Source organism: Mastigoproctus giganteus, chromosome 4 (genome assembly GCF_048544385.1).
Source record: "Mastigoproctus giganteus isolate SK-2022 chromosome 4, ASM4854438v1, whole genome shotgun sequence".
Taxonomy (NCBI): domain Eukaryota; kingdom Metazoa; phylum Arthropoda; class Arachnida; order Uropygi; family Thelyphonidae; genus Mastigoproctus; species Mastigoproctus giganteus.
In genome coordinates this window covers 116,978,498-117,005,908 of record NC_143578.1, presented here as the reverse complement: position 1 = coordinate 117,005,908, position 27,411 = coordinate 116,978,498, and the positions used below count along the sequence as shown (strand labels likewise).

The window sequence follows — 27,411 nt, the reverse complement described above, 5'->3', positions numbered from 1 at the left end:
TAAGTCCCTGAAGGCTTCCCATTTAGAATTCACCATTGGTAACATCATCAGTTGATCCCAGTGTATAGAATTTAAAAACTGTCTGAGACCACTATAGTCACCTTTAAGAAAGCAAAACCCTTCCCTTTACCCTTGATGGTAGTTACATCTTTAAGTAAAACCCATATCAGTTCACTGCAATCACTGTCACCTAGTGGTTCCTTTATCTGCAAATTCTTAATGCATGAATAATCACTGCTGATAATCAGATCAAGAGTATTACTCCCTCTGGTTTCGCCTTGAACATGTTACTGTAGAAAACAAACCTCCAAAAATCTACAAAGGTCTTGCTAGCGTGCAAGTGATCAACCACAAGTTCCAGTCAATATCTGAAAAGTTAAAATCCCCCATTGAAATTTCTCTGCACAATTGTTTGTTATACTCATCAGAGTTATTAGGCCTATAACGCACTCCTACTCTCAATTTCCCTTTCCCAGTGTTTGTGTCTCACCAAACAGACTCAACATTGCACTGTTCACCCATGTCAACTGGATGCACTTCCTTAGATTGTTTCTTAACTAACAGTGTAACCCTTCCTACCCTTTCTGTCCTTTATGTACACATTGTACTCCCCAAATTCCAATTCTGCACTGCTTATATCTGTGTGATACCATGTCTCTGATATTCCAACATCTGCCTTGGATGCCTCTTGATCAGCACTTCAAATTCATCAAATTTACTTACTGTACTTCTAGTATTGGTGTATATGCAAGTATACATGCACCTGTTCTTACTCTTACTTTGAGAGATGCAATTAAAAGAAGGGTTTTAATTTATTGGTGAGAATAAATTTGAAATTATTCCATAACAATGCTCTTATCATGCAACAATAATTTTTGAAACTTTTTCAACCACTTCTTAACTATTTGACCCCAGGGGCTCACATCTGGTGTGTATGGGCTTGGCAAACCCAGAGTCCTCAGCTGGATATCGTCATTCTTCTCTTTCTTGGTGATTCCTTTCTACTTCTCTCTCTCTCTCTCTCTCTCTCTCTCTCTCTCAGGGTAACTCGGGAATTTTTTTTTTTTTTTTTTTTGTCTGGTGCAGCATAAGCTTCAGCCTTCCTTGCACCATAGGGCTAATAATAATCTTACACCCTCCTTCTTAGTCATATAACCTCTGTGCCATATATATATATATAAAAATAACTCTCATCACTTTGAAAATTTTTATGTTATTAACTCCAAATATTGTACCTCTGGAAGATATTTTTTTCCAGCCTTGTACTACTTCCTGTAGATGCAGTTGGGTTTTTCCTTTTTCAGAAACATCTATGTATGGTGATGGAGTATGTTGAAGGAGGAGACTGTGCCACTCTTTTAAAGAATACTGGTCCCCTACCTTTGGATATGGCCCGTTTTTACTTTGCAGAAACAGTGTTGGCAGTTGAATATTTACATAGTTATGGCATTGTCCACAGAGACTTAAAGCCTGATAAGTGAGTTATTTTTGTCAGTAATTTTGTATGTATCCTAAGTTAATTGAAGTTGTTATTACAAAAAAAGAAAAAAAAATGAACTATTATCATAATTATTACATGGACAACAGGCAAGGTGAATTATACTGCAAGTACTCTAATTGAAAATATATTGCATAATATTATGTAATCTTATCTATATATTGTATACTAAAAGCTCTATCTTACCTCCATTAATGAAATAAAATTCTGAAATTACAAATCTCACACTGGATGACAAACAGACACTACTTCCTTTTTTGATTTTCTATTTGAAGTCATGACTGCAAAACCAAAATCCAAACAAAGTACAATTATGTTAGTTTTATAGAAGCTGGTTTATGGTTTCAACCATAAACCAGCCACTATAAAACTAACATAATTGTACTTTCTAAACCAGGGTCCTATGCACATTTTTGAAACCCAGTATTCATTTACCCTTAAATAATGGTGATTAAAAATGCTGTAGAGCTGAAATGCATAAAAATTAGCTAATTAAAATGTTATTAACTCATAATAATGAGTTAATAACATGTCATGTTTTTAACTGTATTATTAAACAGTTCTTTTTTGATTTATAATCAGTGATGTCATTTATATATTGAGTAGTAGCATTTTCTGGTTAATATAGTTTTTTTCATAACCTATAAATTAGCATTAGCATTAGTAGAAGCATACGATGCAAGAAAACAAGCTTATACACCATCAGCCTAAAAAAAGGCTTCCTGTTTCACCCATCCATTCACTTCAAATGTTTGTCTAGTTCTGCCTTGAATTTATTTAAGCTGTCAACAATGGTAGTTTGTTCCAGCAATCAACCGCTGGTTAAAGGGAAATTTCCACGCATCTATTCTACAGCTGGGACCCAGGCGCCAAGCGATTCTGTGATCAAGTGACTTTGCTCTGAATTAGCACTCTTTCTTGAAGTAAAAATCATTTCTTTATTTAAAGTATCTATTTACACACAATTAAATAATCTATAGTAAACAAATCAACTTTGCTAGATTAAAAAGGAAAGCAACCTTCCCTTTTCTTTTCTTGTATATATTCTAATTACTAATCTCCTAGTGCTTGGTCACAGGGTGGCACTGCTCCTGCCTCCACGTGGCACCTCTGGAAACCTGGAGGGGAAAAAGCTTTCCCTTTCAGTGTGAAATGGAGCTAATATCCAGAAACCCACTGGGTTGATGGATCCAAATATAACTGATCCAAGACATGATGAACCTATCTCTCTTGGAGATGCATCTAAAATGACAAGAAATGACTCTGTCTCCTCAAAGAGAATGAAAACTGACATAAACACCTTGAATGCCCCAGCATATCTCATAATACATCCAAATAATGAGAAATCGATAGGCCAATTGTCACCCTTTCTCATATAAAAGTCTCTTAAGAGTTATGCCGGGCCACCAAAAAATGTTAAGAGATTAAAATCAGGCGATATTTTAGTAGAAACAGCCCGCTCTAAACATTCCGAAAGACCGTTGCAAATAATAACCTTCGGAGGAATGCGAGTAACGGTATCCCCTCACAATACCTTAAATATGTCAAATGGTGTAATAGCGTAATGGGACCGCCTAAACATACCTGAAGATGAAATTCAAAGCAAACTTCAGGAACAAGGAGTAATAAATGTCAAAAGAATTACAATTAAAAAAAAGAAGGGATAGTCTCCCCACCAGGAACCTGATACTCATTTTCAACACTCTGAAACCACCCAGATCAGTAAAAGCAAGATATCTACATTGCAACATTAGACTGTACATCCCAAATCCTCTCTGCTGTTTCAACTGCCAGAAGTTTGGACACTCACAGACTGTATGTTGAGGAAAATCAAACTGTAGATCCCAAGAACATCTCACCTCTACTTGCACAGCTGGAAATCATAAAAGTGCAAACTGTAAAGGGGAACATATGGCATACTCAAGAGAGTGTGAAATCTGGAAGAAAAAATAAATATACAAAAGTACAAAGCAGAAAATGGAGTTGTATATCAAGAAGCAAAAAAAGCAACACAATAAATCTAGAAAACAAACCTGCTGAAGTCACCACGACCAAAAAGATCCCAGAAATGAGACCTCTTAATTCAAAATGCTGTGGAACACAAACAGATGTCACAATTCCCCCAAGAGAGTCAATCTCAGAATGGGCGTGTGAATTTTACAAATCTTCTCCACCACAAAAGCAACAAGAAAAAATGGCTAATACCCCTCTGTCTTTTCCCCCGGATAACGCAGAAAATGTAAGAAGAAAAGTAATACAGAAACAAAGATTACCGAACAAATGGATATTGGGCAGGAAATACCAGAGAGAGGACCCCGTCCTCAAAATTTTTGTGGTTAATTCACCTCTCAAAATTTTTGTGGAAGAAGAAATGGGTACAGGAAGACCCTATTTCGCAAAGAAAGACAAAACCAAGGCAGACAAAACCAAGGCAACCCCAAGGAACCAACCAAGGGATCATCTAAACAGAAATGACAGACACAATTGTTCAGTAGAACTGTTGAGGTTTCCACACAAACATTAACGATATTATAGACCTGATTACTTAATATTTTCCTTTAAGTATATGCCTACAAGAAACATTTTTAAAATTACAGGGTATCAGTACAATTAAAAACTATAGCATATACAGAAAGGACCGCATCTCGATGCAACAATGCGAGGAGGAGTTGCAATATTAGTTAATAGTCATGTACCATCCCAAGCAATACCATTGAACACCCCACCCCCTTAGAAGCAGTTGCAGTCCGTCTAGCAATAAGCTTCGATATTTCCATTACTTCAATATACCTACCTCGACCTAATCAAGAACTCTACTTGATAGATTTTGAAGCACTGACTGTTCAATGGGCATCACCCACTATGGGGCAATCCCAAAATAGACCAGAAAGTTAAACAAATCGAGTAAATAATAGTTGAGAACAACCTCATGATTCTGAATGACGGGACACATATATTTCGATTTACCATCAAAAAGCAGCTCAACAATAGATCTATCAATCTGTTCCCGAAGATCCAGTGGTTTATGCATGAGAACCCTTTGAGCAGCGACCACTATTCTCATAATTTTGAAAATTTTAAAGAAAACCCCACCATGCCAAGCTACCAGGCATCCTGGATGGAAAATATATGATGCTGATTGGGAAACCTTCAGATTAGTATCAAGACTAGACCAGAACATCATTAAACAAGAATCAGTACAGACAGCAGTGGACTATGTCACAAATACCATTCTTCAAGCTGCGGAACAGACAATAACTAAAATGTCTTCTAACATTAGAGTATATCCAAAACCGTGGTGGAACAGTGAACGTCAGGAAGTGAAATAAGAGAGAAATGGGGCCTGGGATCACTTTCGCAAAAATCCAACAATGGACAACCTGATACAATTCAAGAGAGCCAGAGCTGAGGTCAGGAGAGTGCACAAAATCAGCAAAAAAAGCAAGTCGGATCAAATTTGCATCCACTATAACCAGTTCCACATCTGCTACACCTATCTGGAAGATCAGAAGGATGACAAACAATTCCCAAATAAATCCATCCCCATTACTAAATTGGAAAGGACAGTTAGTCTCAAATACCTCAGATATTGTCAACGTGCTCAGTGAAAACTTTGCCAGTACATCTGCCAATTGCACATACTCAACTGCTTTCAAAACTTACAAGGATAAAGCCGAAAAAATAAACCTAAAATTTTCCACCAATCGCTATGAACAATACAACTTGTGGCTAACAGTAGCAGAATTAAAACAAACCCTGATACAGACGAAACACATCATAGTTGGTCCTGATGAAATGCATTATGCAATGATTCAACAATTAAATGAACAATCTCAATTAGCCTTGTTAGATTTATTTAATAAGATATACCTTAGAATACATTTCCAGACCAATGGCACCACACAATAATACTAGCTTTCCCAAAGCAGGGAAAAGATCAGTCAGACCTACAGAACTATCGCTTTAACCAGCTGCTTGGGCAAGATCTTGGAGAAAATTGTCAATAATAGACTAACATGGTATCTAGGAAACAATAACCTTCACAATATGGCTTTCAGAAAAATTACTCTACCTTAGGTGTACACATACATCTGGAAAATCAGGTAAGAAACACTTTTCTCAGAAAACAACAAAGTCCTGGTTAATTTTGATATTAAAAAAGCATATGATTTCACATGGTGCTGTGGCATTCTTAGAGGACTACACCAACTTGGTCTTAGAGGACACCTACCTCTATACATAAGCAATTTTCTCAAAAATCGAACGTTCCAAGTTCGACTTAACAATACACTTTCCAAAACATACTCTCAGGAAGAAGGGGTCCCTCAAGGATCCGTACTAAGTGCCACACTTTTTGCAGTCCATTTCAGCACAATAATATAACAAATACCAGCCAACATCATCACAACTGTTTATGTAGATGAATTCACCATTTCTTATCAAGCACAACATATGAGGACAATAGAACGGCAATTACAAGTAGCCATAAACAAAGTCATAAAATGGACAGAAAGAAATGGATACAGAATTTCCACACAAAAGACTGTATGTATACATTTTTGCAGGAAAAGGAATCTCCATCCTGATCCTGAACTCAGGCTGAAAGGGCAGATTATCCCAGTTAAAAATAGTGTTCGTTTCTTAGGGCTTGTGCTTGACAAAAAATTAACCTTTTTTGGAGCACATTAGTCACTTAAGAGTTCAGTGTCTAAAGAAAATGAATATCTTAAAGGTCCTGTCTGCTATATCCTGGGGAGCCGATAGAACAATACTATTATGATTATATCGCCTACTCATTCGTTCCAAGTAAGAGTATGGTGCCCAAGTGTACGATTCAATGAGACCTAGTGCTCTGAGATGGCTCGATCCAGTACATCACTGTGTGTGTGTTCCAAATAGCCCTTGGAGCTTTCCGTACTTCGCCTGTATGTGAAAGCCCAAGAACCTCCGCTACAAATCAGAAGACATGACCAATTACTTTCCTGTGCCACTAAAATAAAATCCCTACTGGGTCACCCCCTACAGGAAATCCTTTTTACACCAGAATGAGAAAAACAATTCCACCACCAACAACAACAAAAAATCAATAACCCTGCGAGCATGAGATTAAAAAACCTTCTCCTCGATAGAAATCTTAACCTCGATAATATAACTCCACTGAAGAAGCAGTCTACATCAATATGGATCATCAAACAGCCTACATATGATTTCTCCTTCCACATTTGGGACAAACAAGCACTTCCACATATCAACTATCAGCATCTACATGCTGCTTATAAGTCGCAATTTTTAGATCATCACTTCCTATATACAGATGGCTCAAAAACTGATTATCATGTGGGAGCAGCAGTTTACACATCTGATACCACCACATCCCAAAAGACTGCATCATTTATACTGCAGAACTGCAAGCACAATAATATAACATAATGTTAGTGCTAAACCAAATCGAACACTCAAACTCACCAAACAGCATCATTTTTACTGACTCCTTTAGCTCCATGATGGCTATACAAAATATCAATTCTAATAAACACCCACTGTAACAACAAATTCAATGCTGAGTATCAAAGCTCCTTGAACAAGGTCATAACAAGATTTTGCTGGATCCCAGATTACAAAAAAGTTATTCACCACAGCAGGATACGCTACTGGCAACAGCAATGGCAAGTACTAACCAACAACAAATTGCACCAAATTAAAAGTTTACTCCAACCATGGAAATCCATTAATCGACAAAACAGACATGACGAAGTGATACTTACAAGGTTAAGAATAGGATACACTCATTTCAGCCACTGTCATCTCTTGTGAGGAGAGGATCCCCCTCTTTGTCCTACCTGTCACAGACAGCAAACAGTAGAACATGTATTAATTACATGTTCAGGTTTTACAGTTCAGTGCCGAAATTGCTTCAAAGAGTTGACAAGCAAACATCACTTTCTCACTCTCAAAACCATACTGGAAGATAGGAAAAATATAGCAGATGTTTTTCAGTTCCTCAAGGAAATACATTTCTATAATCTAATATGAAACCAAATATAACCTCTGCAGTAAGCTATAGTCACTCCATGACTTTTGGAAACTATTCGCAGCAAAATATAAATCCAAACAAACTTGTTGTTTAAAACTTTCCAGGCTCATTTTAGCCGCAGTAGCTCTTGCACCAAGAATTTCTAAATCAGTCAATTGTTCTACAACTGACTTTCCTTAATTTGAATTTATGTCCCTCAGGTGATTAATCTGGGCAAGAGGAAGAATCCCATCAGAATTGAGCTTGCTCAAACCTTTGCAGGTATCTAGTCTCCAGACCAGGCACCTGAAAAACTTAAGCATTTCTTTGTAAGAGCAGCCCTTTGTTCCTTTCACTAATCTTGTTGCCTTCTTTGTACTTGTTCCAGCAGCTCTACATCCTTCATAAAATGAGCCTCCAGACAATACTCAAGGTGTGGCCTAACAATTGTCTTATAAAAGGGGATAATCACCTCCTTATTCCTGCTGCACAATTTGTGTAGTCAGATATGAAGATATAAAACAGATATAAAACTTCATATCTGACTGCAGTATTTTGCATTTGTCGATGTTAAACTGCGACCTCTCAGCCCATATGCTCAACTTTTCTAGATCCAGTTGTTGTAGTGTACTGTCATTAACAACCCTACCAACCTTTGTATCATCTGCAAACTTGGACATTGTCTGATATACCTTCATCAATATCATTAATAAATACAGAAAACAACAATGGACCCAACACTGAACCCTGGGAGACACAACTGATAACATTAGTCCATGAAGAGTAGTGTCCATTGATTATCACTCTATCTTCTCCCACTCAACCATCCCTTTATCCATAGCAGCAACTTGCCCTTAATGCCAGAATACTCCAATTTGTACAGCAGTCTTCCTTGTGGAACAGTATCAAAAGCCTTCCAAAGATCCAAGTATATGATATCAGAATTATTCTTTGCATCCAGTTCCTTTGTGACCATATCATAGTATCCAATCAAATTGGTCAGACAAGACTTCCCCTTAACAAACCCATGTTGTGTCCGAACTATAACTGAAATCTTGTCTAGATGATCCTGCAGTGCTTCGTTAACCTGTGCCTCCATTAATTTCCCTGGAACAGAATTAAACTAACAGGTCTGTAATTTCTTGTATTACCCTTTGATCCTCCTTTGTGAATTGGAGTCACATTTGCACATCTCCAGCCCATGGATACCTACCATGGACTGAAGATATGCAAAAATTTTGATGATTGAAAAAAAAAGTTTTATTATAAAAATGCAAATTTTCACATCAGTTAAAGTTTCAATAGAATTGAAGTTATTAAATTAATTTTTCTAATTTTTTTTTTTCCATTTTAATTCATTCCTTTAAGTTCACTCAAAGGAACAAAGAGAAAGAACAAAGAAACACTATTAAATGTCTATAATTCAGGATGCCACTGATATAAAGCATTAAGAATGAAACAAAGAGGAGCATGTTTCATCCCCATCACTTCTGTATAATACCAGTGACACTGATACAATGCATAAATTGTTTTTTTTTTTTTTTGTTTTTTTTTAATGGAATCAGCAAAGGAATAGAGGATGTGGTGTCTGACTTTGTATATGATGTCAGGATTGATAGGAATAGTTCGTGATGAACATCAAGCAGAGCTTCTCCCCAGAATGGTTTAGATCGACTTCAAAGATGATTAGAAAAGTGGCAGCCATGTTTTAATGCAGTGAAATTCAAGGAATTTGTTGAGGTTGAATTAAAAACAGTAGAAGGTTTTTATAAAAATTGAAAATTGATATATGAAAATCAGAAATAACAGTGGTCCAAGAACTATTTTGACTTTATATGTTAAAACCAATCTGAAGAATATCTATTAATGACAACTCTCTGCCTTCTCATGTAGAGAACGAAAATAAGAATAATTAAGAACATTAAACTTAGTGATAAACTTGATATAATAATAGAAAATAGAATGGGCATAAATAGGAATGTATTAATGGCAGAATATAACATTGGATCGTCAACATGTTTATGTTCTTTATGTGCAGTTAATAAAACTTTTTTGTCGATAATGGAAAATAACAGCATCTTGAATCCTCCGAAGGTGCCGTTATTTTGAAAATCTACTGTAATAAGACATTCACTTGCTTACCCTTTCTATCTGCATGTAGAGTCTCTTGTCTTGCTCTTCGCAATCTTCTGATCTGTAGATTACTACCACATTGATTATACATTTGTTTCTAAGCTGCTCATCACAGAGATTCCAAACTGACAGGCATAACTTCTTAAACTGAAAAGATTTTTTCATGTTATGGATGCTTTTGAAAACAAGCATACCTCTCCACCTTCTCTCTTCCTTATACTTATGTTACGTAATGAAACTCATCATCCACTATTTCTGGGTGACACCATGTTTTTGTATACCCTATTATGTCAGTATTAATTGTCTTAGCCGGGAGTTCAAATTCACTCGTTTTATTGTACAGTTAAGACTAACTATTCTTTTGTAATTTACTACCTGAACATCCCCCCTAAAAGTTATTTAAGCTTGTTTCCTTGGCATGAGTTTCCCCTTTGTTTGAAACTGCTACCCTTGAGTCTTGCCAATATTGGATGTTGTAACATTCAATCAAAGTATACACATATCTGCCAACAATCAAAGTTGCCGAATATGTGTGAAGCATTATATTGATACATATTACTACTGCCGCTCCCCTCCATCCTTAAGGGATCCTCAGCAATATTGGCAAAAACCCTTGCACCACCTTTGTTCAAATGAATCTTGTCTCTGCAAAACAGATTACTTCTACCCAGTGGCATAGCTACCATGTAGGCAGGCAAGGAAGTTGCCTCCTCTAAAGGGCCTAGGCCCTTTAGAGTCCTGGCGTCTTTGGCTAATTCCTCTGTTTGCAATTTTCATTAATTAAGTAGCAGCCCAAATATGTTCTTTGCCTCCGGGCCTGAAAAAGGGTAGCTGTGCATACCACACTGATAATAATTTCCCCCCCCCCCCCAAAAGCTTTGCAGGCTCTCTCAAGTTTTGAGTTAATTCATAAGACTTTCAGCATATAATCCCTCCTATTGTGTCTGCAGTTATGCCTGACCTAACTTGCAGCATTTTTTCAGCATGGTCCTATATTTATTCAACAAACTGTCAGCTCGTGTTTATTTAATATTATTAGTCCCTGCACGAATAATAATACTCTTTACTCTCCTTAAAATCTGTTGGTAGCATCACTAATTGTCACTCCTATCAAACACACCCTTATTACAAAAAATGTTACCAATTTTCAAGACAGTAGATTCTCACAATAAAAGTAAATCTTGAACCAGAGCAGTATACACTGGATTATTCTATCCTGATGCCCGAATCTAAGCACTAATTTCTTCAATGATCCAAATTCATCTAATAACATACCAAATTTTAATTTGGCATCAGTACACTCCTTACATTGGAATAAAGAAAAGAATTATCAGCTGAACTTGGTTTGTGTACTAGACTGACCTAGAATACATTCCACAGGTCATACAAGCAAGGAACTCATGACACACCAGAAATCTTGCAGTTATTTCTGTCTGAGTTTTGCTATCCTAAACAAAGTACCGAAAGTGGGTCTTCTAACACCAATTATTTAAGTAATTTCAACTTCAAAAATATTATAGAAATTAAATTAATTAAATAGTACAGAGTTTAAATTAATAAAGTATCAAGAAATTAAATTGTTACTGAAGTTAAAAATTAAACTACAAAAGTTGACTAATGACCAAACCAGTTCTTCAATTTCATCAAATTTGTTTATTTTACTCTTTTTTTTTAGTGTACTGCAAGCAAGTATACATCCACCTGTTTTTGACCATGATATATAAAGGACAAAATTCCCATAATGGTTTCCTGCATGTTTTCGTGAATTTCTTTCAGCTCTTTAAATGCAGGTACTGAATGACTTTAACTTGATTCTCTCAGCAGTCACCACTTTCACTCACATTCCACACTTCAACGCCCTCTGTAAAGGAGAAGAATATAGCTACAAATCTGATATTATTCTATGAATAAGACACATAAGAAGAGGCACAACACAGATTGACAGTATTGTTTTTCAAAAAAACCTTTGCAATGCAGTAGCCTTTCAGAATAACGGCACCTTCGGGGATTCAAGGTGGCATTATTGCAATATTTCCTTTATCTAAAAAGTTTTATTTTTAATATATTTCATGCAGAGAGATTAAGAATGCAATTAAGAAATAGAAAGATTAAGAAATAGAGAGATTAAGAATGCAATTTTATTAACTGCACATAAAAATCATAAACATGTGACTATCTAATATTATATTCTGCCATTAATACACTCCTGCTTATGCCCCGTTCTATTTTCTTTATTATCTCAAGTTTAATCTACACGGTAGCATAGTGGAATCATCACTGTCTTCCCCACACCGGGTGAAAAAGGCCTGGGTTCAAATCCCATTGATGACACGAGGAACTTTCATGGGCTTTTTTTTTCACTCCATAGCTGAGTTAGTCGATCTCAAGTGTAGATAGCATGGTTTGCCCCCAGAAACTGGGGTTTTTTGTCCAGCAAAAGAGGCAAATTGACCAGAGAACACATGTAATTTACAGACACACTGCACATGGATATATGAATTAACTTTCCAGGCCCGTGCAAATGGGGGGTGCTTTGGATTCTTCATGGAACTCCCCCCTCGATCAGGGCCCCTGATCGAGGGGGGGAGTTCCAATTGAGGGAGCCATTGATCTCAACATAAATAAACGAGGCCCCTTAACTCCTTTTGCATCCAGCCCCCCAAAGTACCTTTGCACGGCCATGGGTGACCCTAATATAATAGTTTGAATTATATCAAGTTCGTCACTAAGCTTTAATGTTCTTCTTTTCTTTTCTATATGAAGTTTATTAACTTTAGGAGCCATAGTGAGGGGTTTTTAATTTAAAATAAATATGAAACTGGTATAATCGGTGATATCAGTATAGAATTCGCTTTCAAAATGCTGAATGTAAACAAGTACAGATAACATAACATGAGTTACACATAACAAAACTGATGGGGTAAGACCTGCAAAAGCCTTCAACTAGGAATAAACACACAATTCCAAGCTTCATAATATCAGCACTATTTGGATCTCATACTACTCCTCAGAAATATTGTGCTGGCCCTGACAAGTTCTCATACACTTCTATCACCAAGTAAAAACTTGTGTATAGTTGAGAAGAAATTTCAGATTTTAGTCTTCAGCCAACAGTTAATATAGGATCGTTATTTTCAACAGGAACCTCACAGGTCCAGTGCCCCCATGCAGGGTTATAAGTTTTTGGAAATGGATACTTTAAATAAATTTAACCAGCTAGCTATGTTCCAGGTGCACAAAATATTCACTTCCACAACATCAGGAAGAAGATTATTCTAAAAATTATTTACTCTCTGGCTAAAGTCAAAATTACACACATCTGTCTGGCAATCACCTTTGTTAATATAAATTTTTGTTCTCTTATGTTTATCATTGGAGAAAGAGTAAGTATGCAACTAGCATTTAATATATTCAATTCAATTAAAGCCTTAAGGGCTTCGGTCAGGTCTCCTCTGAGTTGCCTGTGATTAATCTTGTTGCTATTCTCTGCACCTATTTCAACAGTTCCTCATCCTTCCTGAAATCATCTTTCTGAATCTGTATGCAGTATTCAAGATGGCTTGCTATTGCCTTATACAGTGGTATAATCACCTCCTTTTCATTGCTGGCAAAATTCTTGTATGTAACTGATAGAAGCCCATGAGCTATTAGCATTAGCATTAGCAGAGGCATATGATGCAAGAAAGCAAGCTTATTCAGCATCAGCCAAAAAAAACACACCACTCCCATTTCACCCCTCCATTCGTTCGAAATACCTGTCCAGTTGAGCCTTAAATTGTTTAGGCTATCAACTTCAACAACAAATGATGGAAGTCGGTTCCACCAACCAACCACCAGCTGGCCAAAGGCAAATTTCCGCACATCTATCTGACATCCGTCCTTCCTCAATTTGAATTTATGCCCTCTGAGGTGATTATTCTGAGCAAGAGGAAGAATCCCATTGGCATTGAGCATGCTCAAACCATTCAAAGCCTTATATACCTCTATCAGATCACCTCGCCGGTGCCTAGTCTCCAGACTCTGTAATTTGCAAAACTTAAGCCTTTCTTCGTAAGAGCAACCTTTTTTTTTTTATCGGCTATCTTGAGTTTGATGCTACCCAAATGTTATGTTATTCCAGAACTGTTTCCCGAATGCAATAAATTTGCTGAAAAATGCATCAACCCATTCATTTTTAAGATCATTTGTCTAATCAGAGAAGCCTTCCATGATCTTGTCACAGAAGGCTTGTTCATACCAGTGTTACCCAAGATGATACAATTATTAACAACTGTATCCAATTTTGTAACACCTGTACTACTACAAACTTTTCTGTGCTACAAAGGTGGATAACAGTTGTTAATAACTGTATCCACCTTTGTAGCACAGCAAACTTGGATGTGCATACTTTTTATATTGTTGATAAATACAGTAATTCCTTGCCGGCAATGACCTTACCAACTGTGATTTCGAATTTGCCCAATTTATTTTTGTACTCAATATTTTTATTATATGCAATATTTTTACATATGAGGTTAACAATTTCATTTCAAATTAATTGATAATGCTAACGAATTCATAATCCCTGCTATGCATAAGTAGTGAGGTAGTGGGTAGAAGAGTCAGTCAAGCCCTACTACAATATTCAGTGTGTTGTTCTGAATGCTCAGAGGTGGAGGTGTTGTGTTCAGTTTTCAGTGCCCTTTATTCTATTTATTTACTTGCATTGGTACCAGGTTTTGTAGTGTATGCTTTAAATTATATATTGTTGAGACCCTTATTATGGTCTCTAAGCATCCACATAGTGTAATAAGTGACCTTGTAAAAAGAAGCAAAATGTAGTGACTTTAGAACAAAAAATAAATGTGCCGGATAGACTTGCACATGGCGAGAGATAGTGCAACTTCACTAGGACAAGTTTCTAATGTAAATGAGTCTACTATTCGAATGATTAAAAAAATAATGAGGATTCTCGTTAAAAATAATGTGTGCCTCGCGATCACAATTTTGAGAAGACTGAAAAAAACTCTAAGCATATGGATATCAAATGCGAGGTGGCTGTATAACCATTTTGTAAAGGATTCTGAAAGAACAGGGACTGTAAGCACGAAAGATGGACAATTTAATGCCAGTAAAGAATGGTTTGAAAATTTCAAAAAAAAGGTTTAATCTACACAACATAAAACTAGTGGGAAACTCTGCTTCTGCTGATCACAATGCAGCAAACGCTTTTCCTGAACAGTTGAAGAGGGTGATTGAAGAGAAAGGTTATCTACCAGGCCAAGTTTTTAATGATGATGAAACTGAGTTGGTTTAAAAGCAGATGCCATCTAAAACTTTTATTTTAAAAAATTAAAAAACTGCTCCATGATTCAAAGCATCTAAAAATCATTTGACTCTTCTATTCTGTGTCAATGCACCTGGAGATTTATTTGTCAACTAATGTTTGTATATAGGTCTCTTAACTCTTGCTCACTGAAGGGCAAAAATAAAGATCATCATGCTGCATTTTGGAGGAGTAATTAAAAAGCGTGGGTTATGGCAGTGTTGTTTACAGACTGGTTCAACAATTGTTTTCTTCTTGAAGTAAGGTGATACTTTGCAGAGAAAAATCTTCAATGTAAAGCAATTATTCTTATCAATAATACACCTGGTCACCCTGAATTTCTTCAGTCGGTTCATCCAAACATAGAAATTATGTTTCTTCCTCCAAACATGTCTCTCTTAGTCTATAGACCAAGGTGTTATAGCTACAATAAAGAGCAAATTTGGGTATGAGAAGTTTTCAGAAGAAGACCACGAAAATATTGGAAAATCTGAGCCATGCCGATGAGGAAGGCAGAATTGTGGAAGAAGAAAAGCAAAGTTATTTCAGCCTCAGCAGCCTTAACCAAGGAATGGTTATGACTTATATTCTTGCCACCCATTTTATGGCAATTGATCCTGTACAAGAAAGGAGCTTAAATTTTAAAATAGTTCAGCAGAAATTAAGAAAGAATAAAGCATTGTTAAAAAATAACCATTAGTTTTAAAAGACTTTATGTTAAAGTAAATATATTCTTTACATTACATCTTATGTTTTTTTAAATTTCCCCTAACCCCCTATTTTGTATGACATCCTAGTCTCAACCGCAAACTTACCAGCCAAACTTACTCATGTTATTTTTCAGAAATATAACCCTCAATTGTTGGGGGATTACTGTATTGAAAACAAAATAAATAAGAAACGCAATAATGAAGTTTGCAGAAACCTACTCACAACATTAGTTTATGAAGAGCCTTTGCCATTCATAACCACTTGGTCTCTGTTCCACTTGAAATAGCATTGTAAAAATACAACCTTTACTGAAGTCAATTGCATGATTCCAGAGTTATTATTTTGCATCCTGTTCCTTTGTGACTCCCTGATAATTACTAATCAGATTTGTTTCTGCTTAACAAATGCATGCTGCAGTTGTTTTATAAGGGAGTTCCTGTCAAAAGATCCTGCATTACTTCTTTAACCTTTGACTCCATTTTTTCCCTTGAACAGAAGTCACACTGACAAGCTGTAATTACTCTCTGTGTATAATGTGTTAATGAATGACATGGTTTAATACAGGGGGGGAGATAGACTGGAGTGTGTTGCTAGTACGTTAACAAGGAGTTTGATTGAAACAGTTTTCAGCTAAGAGTGGTTAAAATAGTCTGTTAATAGTTATCAACTTTTTTTGTTTTTAACAAAGGACTTGAATCCTTGAAAATTTAATAATTAGCTCATTCAAGGCTGAACTTCTGAAGCTTCCTTTGGTTTTACAAATGGTTTATTAGACTCAGTTAACAATAAATATTTAGCTTCTAATCCCTAGACATCAATTTGCAAACTGAAGCCTTTCCTGATAAAAGCTCCCTTTTCTCTCTCTCATCTTGTTCTACTCTGTACTTCTTTCAACAGATCTAGTGCTTTCTAAATTGAGGTTCTGGACTTGTATGCAGTATTCAAGATATGGCCTAACTATTGTGTTAAGCAGAGAGATAATCACCTTCCTATTCCTGCTGACAAAATTTCTGTATATCATTGACAAAACCTCATTAGCTGGTCTGCACTTCTCAAAGAACTTCATTCAACACTGCCCAAGTGTGATACCACAACAGCTGGTACATTAATCTGGGATTCCTGCTTCCCTCATGAAATACCTTGCAAAATGTCAATATTAAAATTCAATTGCCATTTCTGAGCCCCTCTGCCTAATTTGTCTTGATCTTGTTGCAGTAGCATACCCTGACCAACCTTCATATCATCTGCAAATTTAGACATTAAGACTGATACGACTTCATCAATATTATTAATTAATATATTAATACGTGCTCTTTTCTGCTTCCTATTGACCTTCCTATGTTAAAGCATTGTGACAACATTTTAACCACCAAATAAATTCTTATTGATGTCTAGATTTTTTAAATGCGCACCATGTTTTAGCACTTTTGGCTGTCTGACTGAGCCCTATACATTCTCTCAGATTTTATTTGACAAAGACAATAATATGTCCCAATTTTTAAATTTCTAGAAACTATAGATCTGTATATACATATATTAATACTTATTAATAGTCATTGTATATCCTTTTGTTTCTTTACCTGTTTTACCTTGGTTTGCTCGTTTTTAACTCCTTGTGCGTTTCAACACAGAAATAACCTATTTGTAGATTACTGCTGTTTTTAATATATTTAAGTATTGGATTTTATTCATCATGGCATTAGTTGCACATGCCCCAAAAAAGACTAAATTCACTCACTCACACCCTCCATTCACTACTTGGCAAAGTTTGTTTGTTTGTTTGTTATTTGGTTTTTAGGAGCATTAGCAACTAAGGCCATATTGCTCCGAGATATGCGGTGGTAATTCTCTGACCTTTCCGCATCCTCCGTATTTGGTGGTGACGGGCTCGAACCCCAGTCTAATCAAGAAGCGTGTGCTATGCACTACTGCTCCTTCCCACCTGGCTACGGAGGCGCCTTGGCAAAGTAGAGAGAGCAAGATTATACAGCACTAGCTGATCCAGTGGACTATCTAACAGCCATCCTGTGTAAACCATTTTAGAGCTGTTCTCTCAAAATGTAAGAAAGATTGGATCTCATCATGATGCCTATCATAACCTCAAAGACATCAGTTATACTGCAAGATAGAAGAGATGGGTTTACCAGAACTTTGCTGGAAACTAAACATGGATTTCTCTACTTCAAGCCTTCAATAAGCAAAGTGGTTAAATATTGAACTGTTGAGGAGAGTCGTCTAGCACCTAATATTTCCTGGTGACACAGATGCCTAGTATTCTTCTGTTTGGTGTGGGTGCCACATATCAACCCCTGCCATTGGTTCCCGCCTAGTTAGTAACCTCCAATACACCAAGTACAGTGTTTCAGGACTTGCACACAGGGGTTATACCCAGGGTTACTTGCATTCCCATCATGATGGTGTGAGTAGAGGTTGTTTTGGTTATCACAGAATGACTGGACTTCAAAGAAAAAATTGGTCTCTTTGACTTGCAGTTGTCACTTAAATATCAATCCTATCAGAATTTTAGATTCTCATGTAGTAAACCCTTGCTTGTTTTAGAATGTCTGTGACAAGCCACAAAAACCAACTGTAAACTTTAAAGACCAACCAAAATCCGTAATGACCAACCAGAGAGAGAGAGAGAATGCAACATGAGCATCATTATAAAGCATGGAAATGTATATATTAATCGTGGCAAGCATATGAGCTTATGTAGCATCAGCCAAAAAAAAAAAAAATTGACACAACCATTCCCTCTAAATGTTTGTCCAGTTCCTCCTTAAATTTATTTAACCTATCAACTTCCACAAAGACAGATGGAAGTTTGTTCCAGCAATTAACCACCCGTTGGCTAAAGGCAAATTTCTTCACATCTATATTACAGCTGTCTCTCCTCAATTTCAATTTATGCCCCCTTATGTTCGTAATCTGAACAAGTGGAAGAATCCCATCAGAATTCAGCATGCTCAACCCATTCAAGGCCTCATACACCTCAATCAGATCACCATGCTGGTGCCTAGTCTCCAGCCGCTGCAATTTGCAGAACTTAAACCTCTCTTGGTAAGAGGATCCCTTCATTCCCCTCACCAATCTTGTTGCCCTTCTCTGTACACACTCAAGCAAATCTACATCCTCATAAAATGAGGCCTCCAGACCTGTATGCAGTGCTCAAGGCGTGGCCTGACCATTGCCTTATACAGAGGGACAATCACCTCCTTTTCCCTGCTAGCAAAATTCCTGTTTATCATTGACAAAACCCCATGACCTGCTCTGGCAGCCTGTCTGCATTGCTCAGAAAACTTCATATCTGACTGCACAATTACTCTCGGGTCTTTTTCGTTTTCTACCACCCTAAGTGTACTACAGTTGATACATTCCTCTGGGGTTACTTCTACCCATATGCAGTACTTTACATTTGTCAATGTTAAACTTCAGTTGCCACTTCTCAGCCCATCTTCCCAAATTTTCTATATCCTGTTGCAGTAGCACACTGCCATTATTGTCATTAACAACCCTTCCAACCTTTGTATCATCTGCAAACTTCGACACTAAGCCTGATATACCTTCATCAATATCATTGATAAATATACAAAACAACAGTGGACCAAAACCGAACCCCAATGGGCGCAGCTCTTTGTGTACTAATAACATTAGTCCACAAAGATTGTAGCAACTTAGCCTTAATACCATTCTGCTCCAATTTGTACAGCAGTCTTCCATGCGCAACGGTGTCAAAAGCTTTCATGAAATCCAAGTATATGGTATCAAAATTATTTTTTTCACAGTTCCTTTGTAACCACAACATAATATCCAAACAAATTTGTCAGACAAGACTTTCCCTTAAGGCGCCTCCGTAGCCAGGTGGGAAGGAGCAGCAGTGCGCAGCACACGCTTCTTGATTAGACCGGGGTTCGAGCCCGTCACCACCAAATACGGAGGATGCGGAAAGGTCAAGGAATGACCACTGCATATCCCGGAGCAATATGGCCTTAGTTGCTAATGCTCCTAAAAACCAACAAAACAAACAAACAAATTTTCCCTTAACAAACCCATGCTGTGTCTGAATTATTGCTGCAGTCTTGTCTAGATGATCCTGCAATGCATCTTTAACCAGTGACTCCATTATGTTACCCGGAACAGAAGTTAAACTAACTGGTCTATATTTACTCGTGTCACCCTTCAATCCCCCCTTTGTGAATTGGGGATACATTTGCACATCTCCAGGCCATGTGGACCTCCCCTGAGTCCAAGGATGCTCTCATAATTATGGCTAAGGGTTTGCTTACTTCCTTTGCTGTCTCCTTTAATATAACTGGATAGATCCTATCCACCCCAGGTGGCTTTCTTATGTTTAAATTCAGCAAGTTCTCCTCCACTTTGCTCTCAGTTATTACAAAATCATTAAGCACCCTGCTACAATTTGATGACCTTCTGGCATTCTCAATCCTTAATAACTCCTCATGTGTGAATGTAGATGCAAAATACTCATTCAGTTTGTTTGCTATCTGAGCAGGGTCATCAACGGTCGAACCATCGATATCAAGTGGACCAATCAGATTCATCCCCTTCCTTTTGGAGTTTATATAAGGAAAGAAATCCTTGCTGCTTTTCTTAGCATCCTTTGCCAAAGATTTCTCGCAATCTGCCTTCATCTGCTTAACCTCCTTTGTGACTTAATTACAGACTAGCTTATATCTGCCATATTCTTCTGTGTTGCCTCATGAGTTATATGCCTACTGTGCATATGCAATTAGAAACCAGAGAACTATAACTATACAACTATACACTATTATAACATTATATGAGCTTTATTGGCTTTCATTTTATAAAATAATTGATTTTAAAACTTTAAAATTAAGTTTTAAGATGATTTTAAAGCATTCTGGATCTTCTGATTTAAACATTTAAAAAATATTCTTGTTTTTTTTACCCTTGCAGTTTCACATCTCCATACCACTTCATGAGTTGATTCCTTGGGGAATCAACCCATGAAATTTGGCAGAATGCTTCTAAGATACCTGAATATATTTCAGGTAGAAATGCAATAAAAGATTCCTTAATACTTTTGTGTATGCTTATATATTTTTCTGTAATATAATGCATTTAAATTATTTATGCTAAAACTGAATGAATTTAACTAGTCAAGCATTACACTGTTTTTTGTATAACATTAGAATATGCCAACAAACTTAATACCTTTCACCACTGACAATATTTCATAAAACCCATGCTGCTCATCTTCTAGAAATAAACTGTTTTGACATAAAATTTAATTATGGGTATACACTTTTGTAAATTAATATATATATATATATATATATATATATAGTAGTAATATTATATTGTCTAGAAGCAAACAGAGCAGTTGAGAGAAAAATAGAGAAATTTTATGAAAGGGATCATATGTCAAATGCTCCAAAACGCACAGGGCAGCAGTGAAAGAAGCAAAAGTATATAAAAAATGTGTAGTTTGTAACATAAGTATAGGGTCTGAAAAGATGGAAAAGAGAAGTACACAGAGTGCCTGAACTAAAAGAGGTTTAAAGGAAAGTAGGAAAGGAAGTAAAGTAGCAGTGAAAAAGTGAAAGAATTTTAAAACCTAGTACAATAATGAAATGGATCTATGGAAGAAAACAATATACGAAAAATTACAAATTAGCAAATAAATAATAAAGAGATATCACTGTATTCAGATATGGGAGGGCAATTTTTGGAAAGAAGGTCGAATATAGGGATGGCAAATATGCAGAATCTGAGTACAGTAAAAGAAAAAATTATACTTGGCCAGGCACTGCTTTTCCAAACTTGTCCGTAGTACAAGAAAAGGGAAAAAGCAAATATGCGGCCCCTATCTTAATACTATCAGACAAGGTAGTCCCTACGCAGTGTAAAAAATTAAGTAAATAAAGTAAAAGAAAGTAAAATAATACAAATATACAAAGGTGTGTACCATGCAGTAAAGGGAAAAAACAGTAATTTTATTTAAAAAATGTAGCAAGCAAATGGTATAAGGAAGGGTAAAAATTGTTGGGGAAGGGGAGAAAAAGTAGTTAAAAGAAGGCGAAAGTAGTGATTAGATGAAGGATAGTCAGAGCGTTCCTATCACCCTCGTATTATTATAGACATTTGGAAACGCAGTGCCTGATACATGGTCAGGAGTAGTCCCCTGATGAAATGCCTGACCATGTTTTTTCTTTTACTATACTCAGATTCTGAATATTTGCCGTCCCTATATTTGACCTTCTTTCCAAAAAGTATTATAATACGAGGGTGATACGAATGCTCCGACTGTCCTTTCAGACTCTATACTTATGTTGCAAACTACACATTTTTTATATATATATATATATATATATATATATATATACCTCAATACATTTAATCTCAAAGCCTTAATTGAAATAAACTTGCTATCTGGATTAGTGAGATGGTTTGTTCATATTTCATTAAAAAAAAAATGCTTCATAAGGACAGTACTTGGCCTGCTAAAAAAAAAAAAAAAAAAAAAAAAAGTGCTCTTAAAATTTGGATACCAGCTAACCTAAATTCTACGATTTACTTGGTTTCACTCTGTCACATTATTAATATTCCAATTATAGTAAAAAAAGGTGTTAGTAATTTCTTTTCACTTTCTCACTCCTGTACTTACCCAGTTTATAGTTGAACTTTTTGATTTTTAGTTTGCTAATTACATCTATGGGGCACATTAAGTTAACAGATTTTGGACTCTCAAAAGTTGGACTGATGAACTGTAAGTATTCTTTCAGTTGTTTTTTTTTTTTTAATTAATTGTATAGATATTTATTTAAAATACTTCAAATTGTCTTTAAATGAGATTTTTTTTTTTTTTTTTTGTGTGTGTGTTATCTATAAAAATATGCTATTCAAACATTTTATAAATAATTTTACAAATCATTTACCAGGTCCTTATTCATATGCATAATGAGTCAGAACAAGGATTACAAATTTGCCTTTCTCAAACTGCTGGCATCATATCACAGGCTGCATCTCCAATCAGCTATAAATTTTCACAGCCAAAGATTTTAACATTAAGAAATTTAGCCAGGTGGCTTTAAACTAGGTAAAAGGATGAATGGGTGGCAGTGTATTGATGTAGTATTTACTTAAAGACATGATATGACTACTGTCAAAGGTAAAAGGGAGGACTTTTGCTATTGTAATGGTAACCATAGTGGCCTCAGACAGTTTTTAAATTCTATGCAGTGGGACCAACTGATGATGATACCAACAGCAAATCCTGAATGGGAAGGATTCAGGGAAATAATTATAGATATTATAGATGCTACTAGGCTATTCATGCCAACTAAGAAATACTGTTAAAGGCTCAGATCTAAATGATTGTCATATAAGCTGATGAGACTTATGGCAGAATAAAAATGCATGGGATTCATATAAATTATCAGCTGATGTAGACGCCTATAGAGATATAAAGTAGTCTGCAATCAGTTACAAAGGAAGTTAGGAAAGCTACGGCAGGTTAGAGAAGTTTCTGCCAAAGAATGCAAAGAAAAGGAGCAAAAAAAAGAAAGAAAAAAAAAGACTATTTATATTAACAGTAGAAGAAAGGGGTTTATCATATTGGTCTACTTGATGTCAGTGGTTTAACTGTTGATGAACCTTCTCAGGTTGCTGATAAACTGAATAGGTATTTTCATCTACATTCACACAAGGAATTCTTTGGAGAAGGGATGGTAAAAGTTTTTCAAAATCTAACAGAGCTAAATGATTTTGTAATAACTGAGAGGTAAGTGGAACAGAATTTGTTGAAGCTCAAGATGAAACAAATGAGGATCTGAGACACTTCATCACCAGAGAGATGGCAGTGGCATTTCATGAAATTGCATCGGCAATGGCAAGGTTTGAGAAGATGGATCCTGACAGCGAACAATTTTTAAAAGTTAACAGAGAGATGAATGATATACTTGCTTGCTACAAAGAAATCTACGATGAAAAGAAAAAAGCCACCGTCCAGTCATCCATTAATACAGTAAACCCTCGATTTACCGGACTAATAGGGGAGAAGGCATGTGCATTAATGCCGATAGTCTGTTAAATCGAATGTAATCTTGGCGGGGCATATTTTATTGTTCTTAATGTAAAAAAAAAAAAGCTTTAATACAATAAACAGTACTATACAATATAAAATTATTAAATTATAATAAATAATATTTAATATGTACTCACCATTTTGACAGTGTAGTTGTAGAGTATTTTGCTGTGGTAGTACAGTAGTCATTATTCAGATACGGAATGATGACTGAGAAACAGTTACAGCCTCATTACAAGAGTGTGCCAAAGGTCATTTGCCTCAAATCCTTCAAAATCCAAATCTGGTTCAATATTGTACAACTTCTTCCAACCATTTGCCAAAGTCGTAGTCTTCATCTCCTTCCAAGCAGCTGCAAAGTTAGAGTGCAGACTTAATGTTGTAGGCTCGTAGATTCTGAAGTGTCCTGGCTCCTCTTGTGTCTTCTTCCGCATCTTCTTCATCCTCCAACACAACCATTATTTCTTCCAAAACGTTCTTCTTATACAGCCTCTTGCTGGCTGTAGTTATTCCCTGGTCCATTGACGGAATAACTGAAGTTGTGTTAGGAGGCAAAAAAGACATTTAATTCTGCCATCCTTACTAACTAACTTCTCAGCATTAGAATGAGCAGTGGCATTGTCAAGAAGCAATAATGCCTTTACATTATTGGGGGAAATTTTCAGAACATCTGTATGGAAGTGCCTCACATCAGGGACTAATTGGTTGAAGAACCAGTCAGAAAAAATCTCTGAAGTAAACCATGCATTCTTTGTAGATAACAGGCAACTGATTCATAATGTCTTTAAGAATGTGTGGTTTCTTTGATTTCCTTACCACCATGGGCTTCAGGCAATGCAAGCCATTGCACAAAGTAAGGCAGAAATTTTCTCCTTACTGTGTTCATGTTTGTAGACCAGCGTATTTTCAGGAACAGCATGATAGAACAGGCCAGTTTCATCGGTAATGTAAACCTGTGATAAATAAGGCCCTCAGATTTAATAAGTTCATTTGTAAATTTTCTAAATGGCTCAACTTGCAAAGTGTCTGCACTTAAATATTCACCACAGGTTTTCTTGTTCACAATGCCATACCTTTTTCTAAAATGCCACTGCCACCCATCACTTGCCTTAACATTAAGTTCCATATGTTTTCCAAGAGGTTTCACATGCAGATTTCAACTCAAAACTTCGTACATTAACACCACTAGATCTCTTTTGAACATACCACTTATACACAGCTTCTTCTAAGTTTTTATCTTGCACAACTTTCATGTGTTTTCTACTCCCCTCTGTAGAACCACATTTAGAGCTATCAACACTGTATTTAAAAAAAAAAAAAATGTTGCAATTCGGCCTTTGATTTACAGATATCAGAAACAGTTTTTTTTTTTAACACCATAAATTTCACAAACATGTGCTACTGAGACACCTTGTTCTAATTTCTCAATTAGCTCTAATTTCTGTGCCACATTTAAGTTCACATGCTTTCTTTTAACTCCTCTATCACTTGATGCCATTTTAAATTGTAAGGATTGCAAAATTATTTAATAAATAAAGTCACAATTCAGAAATCACAGAAAACACTCTGTATACAAACTGACCGCACAATAGCTTGAAGCAGACTGAGACTGAAACAAAGTGAGTCGGTAGACCTGCACTTCCCAAGTCACGTTCAGCTCACAAGTCACCACCTGCTCTTATCTGTAATCTGGGAAAACAGCTATTTGAACACATTTTCAGAAAAAATAAAAAACAATTTCCTGAATTTGATTATAAAAATAAAAGTACATAATTATCAAAACAATAATGGAAATAGGTAATTATTATTAATTTTTAATTAATAATAACACTGAAGTTTTGTATAACTTAAAAAAAAATAATATGGTCGAGATTAATATGTACATTACTGTATTATTATTTGTTCGGTCTGATAAATCCGAAATCCATTATACGGGGTCCGATAAACTGTATGTTTTTTCGTAAGGTTGAGCAGCCGACCCCTTATAAGCTTATCAGCTGAAGACATCAATTCTGCCAACGATGCTTGAGAGATAAAACTTACTGACGTTATGCCTGTCTCCTCTTTTTTTGTAATTTTATAATTTTTAAATTTTTTTAATTTGCACCCTTTTGTAATTTTTCCTGCACATGAGAAAAAAAAAATTGAATAAATACAATAAATAATTCAAATTACATGTTTGTTGAACATTTATTTTTTGATTCAATCAATTCAGTGAGCACAGTTGCGAATGCTGCACAAGCATGGAGGAAATTACGACTTAATGTTCGACGGAACACTAAGTCGTAATTACCGAGGAGTTCCTGTATATGGTATCTGAATTATTTTTTTTTGCATCCAGTTCCTTTGTAACTACATCATAATATCCAGTCGTATTTGTCAGACAAGACTTTCCCTTGATAAACCCGGTCTTGTCTAGATGATCCTAGACTGATTACTGCAGTCTTGTCTAGGTGATCCTGCAATGCTTCTTTAACCAGTGACTCCATTATTTTCTCTGGAACAGAAGTTATACTAACAGGTCTGTAATTACTCGTGCCACCCTATGATCCCCTGTTGTTGTTGTTGTTTTAGAGCTATTGGTGTAAGAGCAGCTTAGGCTATAATGCTCCTAGCCTGGATTCCCCCTTTGTGAATTGAGGATGTATTTGCATATCTCCAATCCGTGGGGGACTTCCCCTGTGTCCAAGGATGCTCTCATAATTATGGCTAAGGGTTTGCTTATGCAAAGTGACAAAAGATTGTCCCCAAGGATCAGTGCTTGGTCCATACTTCTGGGCTACTGTACTGGATGAATTTCTCAACCAGGATCTCGGTACTATTGATGAGCTGCCTTTGTAGATGACCTTCACGTTCTGGTCAAGGGTAACACCAGAGCAGTACTAGAAAAACAAGCCAACCTTTCCCTAAGAGAATTGTGACGTTGGGGCAGCTTCAAAAATTAACCATCTCATCACAAAAAACTAAAGCCATCTTTCCAAAGGTACTCTGAGGAGTTCTCCAGTCATCAGAATTAATACCAGTTGGTCTTTGCCACCTCCTTTGATAGATCCCATCTACCCCAGGTGCCTTTCTTATGTTTAACTTCAACAATTTCTCTTCCACTTTGCTCTCAGTTATTACAAAATCATTAAGCTCTCTGTTACAGTTTAATAAGCTTCTGTCCTCCACTTTCTTACAAAATTCTTCACGTGTGAATGTAGATGTAAAATACTCATTCAGTTTGTCATCTATCTGAGTAGGATCATCAACAGTCAAATCATCGATATCAAGTGGACCAATCTGATTCATTCCCTTCCTTGTAGAGTTTATATAAGTAAAGAAGTCCTTGCTGTTTTCTTAGCATCGTTTGTCCTTTGTTTATTCAACTCATTGTAGATATTCAGGAGGTACATTGCCAAAATATTGTTTGCTAATGTGGTACTGCTACAGATAACAATAGGGTATTATGGTAATATATGGTACGTGTACCGTACTACTCTTCTAAAATCTGAAAAATTCCAAAATACATCTGGTGCCAAGGGTTTAGAATAAAGGATTGCAGATTTGTATTATTATTGGTAGTAGTAGAAAATGGTATAAGAAAGCAAGTTTATGCAGCATCAGTTAAAAAAAAAAAAAGGAAAAAAGAGCCAACCCTTACAATCATTTCACCAGTCCATCCTCTTTAATAGTTTATCTAG

The 27,411-nt window shown here is 36.1% G+C and overlaps 1 protein-coding gene across 5 annotated transcripts in view; it reads left to right on the top strand.

Annotated features, from left to right (window-relative positions):
- The window catches only part of LOC150087015 (microtubule-associated serine/threonine-protein kinase 3-like), a 912,052-nt gene that overhangs the window by 624,401 nt on the left and 260,240 nt on the right, over positions 1 to 27,411 (top strand). For all 5 annotated transcript variants that reach the window (XM_090372902.1, XM_090372903.1, XM_090372904.1 and 2 more), the window contains 2 exons: positions 1,305 to 1,477; positions 22,341 to 22,411. In XM_090372902.1, coding sequence (XP_090229028.1) covers positions 1,305 to 1,477; positions 22,341 to 22,411 — 244 coding nt within the window. The remainder of the gene's footprint in view (positions 1 to 1,304; positions 1,478 to 22,340; positions 22,412 to 27,411) is intronic.